At 40.2% G+C, this 11,638-nt stretch overlaps 1 protein-coding gene across 1 annotated transcript in view; it reads left to right on the top strand.

Annotated features, from left to right (window-relative positions):
- Positions 1-11,631, top strand: part of LOC107718349 (protein FAM222B-like) — a 14,134-nt gene extending 2,503 nt beyond the window's left edge. The window contains exon 3 of the mRNA XM_016525395.1: positions 7,939-11,631. Within this exon, the coding sequence (XP_016380881.1) occupies positions 7,939-9,635 (1,697 nt within the window). The 3' untranslated portion in view covers positions 9,636-11,631. The remainder of the gene's footprint in view (positions 1-7,938) is intronic.
- The last annotated feature ends 7 nt before the right edge of the window (positions 11,632-11,638 follow it).

Below are 11,638 nucleotides of genomic sequence, written 5' to 3'. Positions count from 1 at the left end.
AGGTATTCGGCCAATCACAACGCATTGGATAGCTGGCCAATCAGAGCACACCTCGTTTTTCAGACCGATGAGTTTTGTAAAAATCGACGCGTTTCAGAAAGGCGGGGCATAGAGGAGAAACAATAATGTACAGTATGTGGAAAATAATGTTTTTTTAACCTTAAACCGCATAAACACATTTCATTACACCAAATACACAAAATAATGTTCTTTTTAGCAACATCATATGACCCCTTTAAGACAATTGCATGTTTGAAAAGTGTTTACTGCTTAAAGTCTTCTAAAAAGACTATTTCAATATGATCTTCGAATCATATGGCTTTTGTCAATTTTATATATTTAAATTGTATTTCCACTTAAAAATGGCATGAAAAACATTTACCTCGAGGTAGAGCTGGATGATTAATCAAAATAAAATTGCAATTGTGATATGGCTTAGTATGATTGTCAAATTTCAAAGGCTGCACTGTGTTTATTTACACACATGTAGGTCATTAACTGTTTAAAACTGAATTTAACTTTAAATTAAATTAAAGTTAAATTCAGTTTTAAACAGCTAAAATGGTTACAACCCATAGTCCAGATTCCCCCTACTTTTTAAACCCCCAATTTGAGAGATTTTAGAGAAGCCTTATCATGTAATGTAATGATGCATACGGTGGTTTAAACATCCCATGGCATGTCATTAACTGCCCCTTCAAATTCATGTGCTCCCTGCTGTGGTCCTGATGTTACTGGAGCACATCTGGCACTGGCGCAGGTTCCCTCAGGGAACTCGGGAGACACAGGAAGAGCCAAAATATACCTTGGAATGCAGGAACGCAAGCCATAGATTGGGGCAAAAAAAGACTGTCTTTTGTCTAAATAGAGAATGGTTTCTGTTGCATTCTCTCTCTGAACTCGTTCAAAGGAAGCTGAAAAGATGGTGAGATGAGCAGGGAGGAAAAGATGGCTTTAGATGAGAAGAAAGAGATAAATAGAAAGAGGAGGCTTTGCTTCTCCTTGAGGAATAACCCTATATAGACAATATAAGAACACCCACTCAGATCAGCAGTCTCTCGGATTAAAGAGAGTTTAAAAGTGTGTGTGTGTGTGTGTGTGTAATGTCTGTGGGGAGGGGAAAAAGGCAGTTAGGAGATGTGTATGGTGTACTTAGACAGAAAAGGCTGACAATAGCTGTGTAACAACCCTGTGTGTCTGTAATGGGGCTCCTGGGGTTTGGCTGATTACTGTGATCCTCAAATCACTGCTGATGAGAGCGAGAGAGAGAGAGAGAGGAAAGGTGAGTGGGGAAAAACACTGTTTTAAAGGGATAGTTCACACAAAAATTAACATTCAGTAATCTTTTCTGGACACAAAACCAGATGTTAAGCAGAATGTCCTAGCTGCTGTTTTTTTTCATACAGCATGTTTACACTACCATGTTTTCATCTCTTATGCACACCGAGAGTGTATTATTTGTCAGAAATACTGTAACAGTAATATGTGAAATATGACGATTTAAAGTAACGTTTTTATTTGAAGATATTTTAAATATATTTTAAGTCTATTTTTGTAATTTTGTAAAGCTGAATTTTCAGCAGCCATTACTCCAGTCTACAGTGTCATATCCTTCAGAAATCATTCTAATATACTGATTTGGTGCTTTAAAAAAAACATTCTTATTACTATCAGTGTTGAAAACTTGAGCTGCTTGCTGGATGAAGCTGAGCTACATTCACAAGTCTTTTAGTCTGACTTTACAAAAAAAGAGACCACTACAATTTCAATTGAAAAAGCATTTACATGGCTTGATTTGTTAGACTGAAGTAAAACTTTTGAAATACATAAATGGACTTATTGAAAGTGGATGGGCCCCAGAGACAGCCACGGTCACTATTCACTTGTAGGGAAAACAGCAGGTTTAGCATTTTGGTTGATATCCTCTGTTAGGTCTAAGAAAGTCATATAAGTTGGGAACAGATAAATGATGAGAGAATGTTTGATGATTTCTAGGTGGACTTTCCCTTTAATTACAAATCTCGAAGAGAAGTGAGTCAGATCTGGCACAGAGCTCTAGAGATGTTAAAGTCCCTTGAGACATTTACATAGATGCTAAGTGCAAATGTCACATGATCACTTTCCCTCTGCCCTACTCTCCTGTCCTCAAAATGGATTGCATGACTGCCGACCTGTATGTTGTTGTCTAATCCTAACAAGTTTTACTCCTCATTATTACCGGCCGGCCTCCCCTGGGATGTCACTCAACAGGGGAGAATGGCATAGACCGAGAGAGAGAGATGCCGTGGGAATAGAGTGAGAGAGAGAAAGAGCGTTCCCTTCTGAGTTATTCGCATAATGACTCTGCTCTTCCTCGCTCCTTGATCTAGTCCTGCGGTGGTTCATTTTATTGAGCCCAGCGTGGCTCTTCCTCTTCCTCTGATTCTCCTCATTCTCTCTTCTCTCTCTTTAGGAGATGAGCAAATGTGGGCAGCCGGTGAAGGCAGCTGACCTGGCCTGAGATTGGCAGGAAAGCTATTTAGCTAAGAAATGTCAGGGGCCATTTTATTTAGTCAACAGCCCACACTGAGGGAGAGGGAATGTGTGTGAAAAACAGAGAAAGACAGATGAGTGAATGGCATGGCAGCTGAATGCTGTGTGAGGTGTTGGTGGATGGAGTTGAGGATTGTATATCCTGCTTTGCACCAAACAAACACCAATATTTCACAAGAGGCTGTACTCTGTCATTAACATGAACAGATGTGCATATGTATCTGTTGAAATTTGTGTTTGCTTGTAAGAATACGTTTTGCTAGTTGCAGACTGCCCACAGAAATCCATAAAGCTCCACAGATTTGCTTTAGAAAGACATATATTCACATTAATTCACAAAGACATATATCTTCCCCTTCGCATGTTCATTTTAGGGCTGTCAATCGATTAAAAGTGATTCTCAAAAATCTATATTTTCTGCAAGCTTTTTTCAAGATAAATTTTGATGTCTTTCCAAAAAAGGACACTTAGAAACTCCAAAAGGACACCAAAGAACCAAATGATATAAGGAGCCCATATAAGCACATATGAAAGAAAAAAAATCAGAATTTTATAGTATGTGTACAGTGCAACAGCAAAGAGCTTTTTTACATTTTAGAGAACTTAAGCTGCGACACTGAACAGGACCTCATGGAGATGCCAAAAAACCCTAAACCAACCGCCTGCTGACTGCATATATCTACTACAGTACACGGATCCATTCAGTATAAATAAACACAGCAACATACACATGACAAATCAAAACATTATCGTGCATGTGTGTGGAAACAACGTGAATGTACAGAAATGTCTGTGCCTGTGCTTAAATACAATGTGAGATCAGTGTGTCAAGAGCACTCATACACGCATTATTATAACGGACTCACGCGTGCTTACTGTACGACTCCTGTACGCCACCGTAATCGTCTTTAACTTGATTGCAGTCTTCATCTATCAAAATTTTACTAGCGAGACTGGTTATCCAGTCGAGAAAACGTAGTTTGCGTCTCATCTGGCCATACAGCGGTGGGATGTGTTGACAACTCGTTCAGTCTGTACTTCACACAGCGTGATGTGTGAGGGCTCGCCTCTTCAGTGACAATCACAGAATATGACAAAGCTCGTGTTTTAAAGCGAAACACACTGGAATGAATAATTCACTGAAAACGCAACGCGAGTCTCTGTTCTCTCTGCAATCTCTGATGTAATAAGCCTGGTTTACAAAATTGGGTTAAAGGGTTAGAATAGAAATTGTGCTTCAATAATTTTGCGTTAATTGCGTTAAATTATTTTAACGCGTTAAGGATTGTAAAATTAATCGCATGCGTTAACGCGTTAACGTTGACAGCCCTAGTTCATTTGTTATTCAGTATTTGATAATGCTTTTGGCTATAAGTGTATATTACATTTTGTTATTTTTGAACCAGAAACTAGTGGCATCAAAAGTAAGTGGAAAAATAATGAGTGTTTTCCAAAGAATAATGTCTTCCGCAACAATGTCAATGTTTCCACTGACTCCCGTCCCAAACTCATACCATTGGTTACATTTTCCCAAGTATCAGCATCAGACTGGATTCGCAAGCCCTTCATCTCTCAACCAACAATTATGAGTGTTAGAACAAAAGTTAACATTTTAGAATGTTTTTATTTAATCTTCAATAGCATGTTACGCTGTCCGTTTGGCATTAACGTCAATGTTTAACTATGTACATTACTGTTTAAAGGTTTGGGGTACGTAGGATATTTTAATGAGACTTCTTATGCTCACGAAGGCTGCATTTATTTGATAAAAATACAGTAATATTTTGAAGTATTACGACAATTTAAAATAACTGTTTTGGATTTGAATATGTTTAAAATGTAGTTGATTCCTTTGATGTCAAAGCTGAATTTTCAACTGCCATTACTCCAGTCTTCAGTGTCACATGATCCTTCAGAAATCATTCTAATATGCTGATTTGGTGCCCATGAAACATTTCTTATTATTATTAATGTTGAAAGCAGGTGTGCTGCTTAATATTTTTGTGAAACCTGCAATACATTTTTTCAGGATTCTTAGATGAATAGAAAGTTCAAAAGAACAACATTTATTTGAAATAGAAATCCTTTATAACATAAATGTATTTATTATAAATTTTTCAATGTAATGCATTCTTGCTGAATAGAAGTATTAATTTATTTAGAAAAAAGAAAATCTTACTGACCCCAAACTTTTAAACGGTAGTGTATATGTTACTGTTTATTGTTATATTGGTGCATATAAATGACAATTTTTAAATATCAGTATTCTTGTGAAAGCTGTGTGGAAAACAAGCCTTAATTATTTTTAGCTAGATTTTTAACGTGTTTTTTCTTTATGGTTTTGTTTGATGTCACTATATAAGTGTTAAATGGTGTTTGTTATGGAGTGTTTGGTGGGAAGTCTTGGGTGTTTGTTCAGTGTTTGGGGTGTTTGTCGGGGCAATGTGAGCTGCGAGCAGAGCATGTGAGCGAAGCGGAGCGGACTCCGCTCCGCTCACATGCTCTGGCTGCGAGCAGTGTCTGAATCCACTCAGGCTGGATGAAAGAGCTCAGTCACAGTACACAGGCTGTCTATCCTCTCATTAGGGATGAGGGGGCCAGGAACGCATAGAAATGCATGTTAATACTGTGTGCGTGTGTGTGTGTGTAAACTCCATATCAGTATGAGCAAGGGAAGTGCAGGTGGGTCTCTCTATCCCTTTCTATCTCTTTTCTCTTCTCCCCTGAAGTGATGAAAGCTTGTTTTATACAAAGACCCCCTTTCAGCAGCCAGACAGCAGCTTCACAGAGAGCACTTATCCTCAATTTCTTTTCCCCTTTGTTTTTCTGTCTGTCTCTCACCCGCTCTCCTCTATTCTCAACCCATCGAATCAGAGGTGTCCTGGCAGGTGAGGATGTCACACTCAGGAAGAGCAGCATTGTGCAGAAAAAGAGCTTATATTGTGAGCAGAGACCTGCAGACTTCTGAATGTAAAGCCAGATAATTAATTCAGCTCATTAATGTTTTTTTCCCTTTTATGTTCCCCTTTAAAAGCATTACTGTGATCCTGAAGAGAAGAACAGATGTGTGTGAAAGGCAGATTGATAAAAGGACTCACCAATTAGACAGCTTATTTAGAGCACAGAACATGTGAAGCTAAGATGCTTAACACACTACACGCAGACATACATGGTTGCTATATTTTGGGGGGCAGGGCCAGACAGGTTTTAATTTCTTATTCACACTCTGAAACTGTAAGCGAATAAAGCACAGACACATCACAGCGATGTTGTTAAATATAACAGACGTACTTAACAGTCATTGGTTTTGTCTGGCAGGCTGTGTGTGTGTGTGTGTGTGTGTGTGTGTGTGAGAGAGAGAGAGAGAATGGTCCCTGCTATAGCAGATCACACTCTGGCATACAGGAAGCATGTTACATCTGGTAGTGATGGAGAGGAAGTAAGAAAGTGAACATTCACCTACATCTGTTTGTCATGTGACTTAACACCAAACACAAACGTCAAATAAGGTTTTGCATGAATTGCCCCTAAGAATCAGATTGAATCAGATAGTGAGCTTTTAATGTCTGTAATCTGTAAAGACTGTGTTCTGTACTGTAGAGCAAAATAAATATTGCTATAAATGCCACATTTATAGTAACACTTACTGTTAATTCTTTTAGAAAGTGAGTTGTCACTTGTACATTTGTGCACTAGATATTGTTACTTAAAGGGGTCCTATTATGCTTTTTCACTTTTTCAACTTTAGTTAGTCTGTAATGTTGCTGTTTGAGCATAAAAAAGATCTGCAAAGTTACAAAGTTCAAAGTCCACTTCAAAAGGAGATATTTTGTTTAACAGAAATCACTTTTCAAAAACTACAACGAACGACTCGTTTGGACTACAACGCATATTTTCTGGGATTTGTGATATCACAAATACCGACGAATGGGACGAGACCTGGTCGAGCTGCACTAGAGAAGGCAGCGAGTGTTATCACTAATATGTCGGAGACGCACTAGTTTTCCCAAGGCAGACGAACTTAGAGTGGTTACAATCATCCGGGTTTAAATCGCGCTCAAATTGATTTGATTTTGACGCAATATTTACACTGAAGCTTGCAGGCGGCTATGGTAAGTGGCATGACATTTCCCGACCAGGCGCAGAGTGCTGCCAATCACAACACACACTAACCCAGCTAACCAATCACAACTGGCCCAGCTAACCAATCACAACACACACTGACCCAGTTAACCAATCACAGCACACACTGGCCCAGCTAACCAATCACAGCACATATCGTATTTCAGAAGGCGGGCCTTCATTTGATACAGGAACTATTCGAGCCGTTCATGCCAGACTGGGGAGAGAGGTGTTGTAATAATGTAAAATATGTGAAAAAATAATGTGTTTTTCGAACAACCTTGTATGAGAGCCTGTCCTAGTACACCCCCAAAACAAAATCAAGACTTTGTAAAAGAGCATAATAGGACCCCTTTAAAGAAAGAGGTTGAGTAATATAACAAGCCCTATGAATATTTTTTACTATTTTTCATGTTGTAGAATAATAGTGATGTCAAAAAAAGTGAAATGAATAGGAATGAGTAGTGAGCAAAAAATGTTAAATAATAAAGATCTCAAGATTAATTTCAAGATCACTACAAACAAATTCAGTCAAGTGTGCTCTAAACTTTTGACTGATAATGTACACTACTTTTCAAAAGTTTGGGGTCAGTAAGATTTTGCTTACCATTTTGCTCTCATGCTTACCAAGGCTGCATTTGTTTGATCAAAAATATTTTAAAAAAATTTCCCACTGTATTACTGTTTGTAATTTTAAATAACTGTTTTCTATTTTGATACATTTAAGATATTTTTACAATTTATTCCTGTGATAGCAAAGCTGAATTTTCAGCAGCCATTACATGAGTCTTCAGTCTTCAGAAATCATTTTAATATGCTGCTTTGGTGCTCAAGTAACATTTATTGTTGTCAATATTGAAAACAATTGTTGTGTGTAATATTATTGTGGAATCCCTGATACATTTTTAAGGATTCTTTGAATATAGATTTCAAAAGAACAATTTGAAATGGAAAACTTTTGTAACATTATAAATTTCTTTGCTGTCACTTTTGATCATTTTAATCCATTCTTGTTGAATCAAATTATCAATTTCTTAAAAAAAAAAAACTGACCCCATACATTTGAATGGTAATATATGTGTAAAATTAAGATGTACTAATGCATTTTCCAAGGCCTCTTTTTACCATTTTCCTCCAGAATATATCTGTTCCTCACTTTGTCTCCATTCTCGTACTTGCCCTGCTTTGTGTACAAAATTTGGAGTACAAAAACTGTGTACAAATTTTTCAAGGCATAATTTGTTGTTGTTTTTCTTCCTTTTTGTCCCTTTTTGCTACATATAGGGGACACTCCACAAAGGATGAGATCTGCTCAGTATCCAACCACTGCGGAATTGGATGCTTATGCTAAAAAGGTTGCCAACAATCCACTCACCATCAAGATCTTCCCCAACAGCGTCAAAGTCCCTCAGTGGAACCACGTTCGCCGCACAGTCAACGGACTTGACACCGCTGGCCCCCGATATAGTCCCTACCCCTCCTCTCAGGCCACTGCCAAAACCGGTCTCCTTGCCATCGTTAAAGTGCCCCTAGTCAAGGGTGTCATCAAGGACTTCAACGGCACACGGGCACGTCTGCACCCGGAGGTGATTATGAATGCTGCCAGCACCCCTTATGCAGCCACCTCGGCCAGCACTTTAAACCTGCACCACCCATCACAGGGACCTCCGAGAGTGTCCCAGAATCCGCAGGGGCTTCCTCCACACCCTCAGAATCTCCAAACTTTGCAACAGCCTGGGCCTCCACACCAAGGACTCGGACACCGACCTTCCTCCTCCATGCCACAGCAGCCCCAGGGCCTTCCGAGGCCCCAGACTCTGTCCCACACGCCTTCTTTAGGCCACCCTGGTGCCCACCAACCTTCAGCAATCCTGCTTCCTCAGCAGCACCTACAGAACCCCCCTGCAAGCCTGCAGGTGGGTCCTCGGAAGTTACCGGTTGCAGATGCCCCTCCTAACGTGACTGTTTCTACCTCAACCATTCCATTGTCCATGGCCGGGGGGCTCCACCAGGGACGTCAGGCAGACTTAAACAGCATAGTGCACCAGATAAGCCAGTTCTGCCAGGCTAGGGCTCAGGGAGCCAGTGCCACGTCAATGTGTGAAGGGCAGATCGCCAACCCCAGTCCCATTAGCCGAAATCTACTCATCAACGCCAGTTCTCGAGTCTCGGTTTATGCGGGAAACCCTAATGCACTTGCTCCCGGCCTCATGCATCCATCGTGTGCTATTGGACCTCCTGATAAAGTGACTGCTTCTGCGCCAGTGAGTGCGATGCCTCCACATAACATGGCCACAATGAACCATGTGTATCACAGCGATATAAAACAACAGCACCTACAGCATCAAAGCCATCAACCACAGCGAAATCCCCAACAGCCGCAGATGAGGTCCTGGACTCAGCATCAGCTTGCTCACCTGCAACACATCTCGGAAGGGGGCAGACACCCCTGCCAACCCCCGAATCGTGACCCTGGCCTCCCTTGCAAGGGCATTACCTATCCCCCAGAAATGGGCATGGGGCAGCCTTATGCCATGAAACCCTCCAGCCCCTCGCCGCCACTTGCTAACAACAGCATCAATGCAATGCCCCCAGGTGCGGTGACACACTACACCAACGGGCAGTACTACCACCAGCCACCGGTGTGGGGTAGTTTTCTTCCCACGCCGAACAGCGACAGTTCCGGCTCACAGGACCTCCCGGTGCCCTTCCATGGCACTGGCACAGGCAATACCAACCCCACCCCAGCGATGGACTGTGCCCCCACGGGAGGAGCGGCCCATTACCGATTAGTAGGAGGTGCCTTAATAGGGCAGCCTAATCTGATGCAAACGGCAGATTGCATGGGAGGGGACTTCCAGATGCCCTGCTTCCGAGATCAGAATCTCATCCTGATGGGGAAAATGCACAGGCCACCCCCTATGGGCCGGGTAGTGGTCCCCCACTCCGAGACGCAAGGCCAGCACCCAGGGTACAGATAAGCTTCAGCCCACAAGCCTCAGACACAGTCTCTCCTCAGTGAAGTCAGCCACACACGCGCGTGTCCTCGACACCTCCTGTTAGTCTTAATGAAATTACATTACAAGAGGAACTAAATGAGCTCAAAACCTCATGGATGATTGTTGATGAAAACAAAGAAAAAACAACAATACAAATATGTCTAAGGAAGAGCAGAGTTTTGTGTTATTAATCTTGCAAGTGATCAATTTTTTTTTTCTTTTAACAAGTGCTTTAAGGCACTAAAGGGAATTTTGTTTTGTTTTGTTTTTTCTTCCAATTCTGTCATGTCTATCTCTAGGTGCCCAGATCTCAAGTGCTCCTGGGTTATTTATGAACGTCTTTCTTGTGTTAGTGCTTACTTTATTAAAGGTGTCTTGTGAAATAGATCACTTCTAAACTGAGGGCACCAGGCCTTCTGTTCATTGGACAACCGACATGCTTTCATTTGAGAGATCTTCGTTTTGAGCTTGTCTTATAACATCAAAATGGCTGACAGACTCTGAGCACTTCCCTCTTCAGCATGACACATTCTTCGCCCTTTCTTTCTTTCTTCAGTGTCTGAGCTATGCAGGAATATGCCAGTCACTGATCCCTTCAGACTGTTCCTAGGTGAAAGCTCTTGTCATGTGTTCCTGTAACACAGGGCACCTGTTTTTCTAAATGTTTAGAAATCAAATGGATTTGTTATGGGCTTTATGGATTTATGTGTGAAATTTGAACTGCTTTAGGCTTGTGAAAGGTTGAAACATCAACTCGTTTTGCTAGATGCTTTGTGAGCAGCAGGAAACTTAAATGACAGGAACCGCATACATGTATAAAACCTCTTTTACAGTCTTTCAGTGATGCAACAAATCAGGTGTCATTTTGCATTCTGAGTCACTAATGTGAGTGAAGTTTTGTATAATGATTGTGAAAGATTCTGTCTTTTCTCTTTAACGCTGGTAAGGCCAAAGGAGAAAAGCTACAGATGTTTTAATGTTAAAGCTGTGCCATTTTTGTTTTACCTGATCATTATACTCCCTTTATTTCTTAACATATGAGAAACTACTACTTGAATTGTATAGATGAGTTGTGCAGTTTCAGGTGGGTCATATGTGGTATAGCTGTAAGTGGGTTTGCGAGACTAAACATACTACTGAAGGTGGTGTCTGTAGGCTTGTTGCTAATATTATGATGTAGAAGCTAACTATGTACCAAATCTAGGGTTTATGATCCTGCGTTTTCTAGTTCATCCTTTATAATAATGTAAAGTAGTTGCTACTGATTCTTTTGTGAAGTGTGCTTGAATTGACCAAATTGATCACTTGCAAGATCATTTGTGGTTAAATTGAAGACTTTTTAAAAGAAAAAAAGTCAAAAAGGTGAAACAGCAGGTGAATTGCTTATTTTATTGTACACTGGCTTATCTACTGTACTGCTGTAACTTTAAAGAAGTGTAATAACTCTGTATGAATGTGGCTGTATAAGGATATGGGTTCACAGATTTATTTGGTGTGCATGTGATGAGCGCAGCTGTGTATGGGCATGTGTGTGATGGTGGATGGGGTGTGTGTGTGTGTGTGTGTGCTGGTGGGTCGGTTTGTCTTGACTCACTGTTGGTTTGCCTCCCCTCAACAGCCCTCATGAAGCCTTAAGTATTTGGTCCTTGGACTTTCCTTTGACAAACAAGCATGATTATAATAAAGGTATAATGAATTCTGATTTTGAAAAAAAATAGACTATAAAGGAACAGCATTTTTCCTTGTTTATTTTTATTATCTTGAGCTTTTGTTGAATAGAAAAGCAGTTCTTTAGAATTACTTTATAATGTAAATGAAGAAATAAAGAATATTTTATCGTCATTGTTTTATAGCTGTGTGTAGTTCTGGGCTGTAACAAAATCTTTTTATTCCATGTTTCAAAGCTTCAGTTTTGCAATTTGTGCTATTTATAATTCTGAACTAGATTTTTTTTTCCGCGTTAATTTTTTTTTTTTTTTTTTTTC

Source organism: Sinocyclocheilus rhinocerous, unplaced genomic scaffold (genome assembly GCF_001515625.1).
Source record: "Sinocyclocheilus rhinocerous isolate Xijiao unplaced genomic scaffold, SAMN03320098_v1.1 scaffold1565, whole genome shotgun sequence".
Lineage (NCBI taxonomy): Eukaryota > Metazoa > Chordata > Actinopteri > Cypriniformes > Cyprinidae > Sinocyclocheilus > Sinocyclocheilus rhinocerous.
This window is presented reverse-complemented; position numbering and strand designations above follow the sequence as displayed.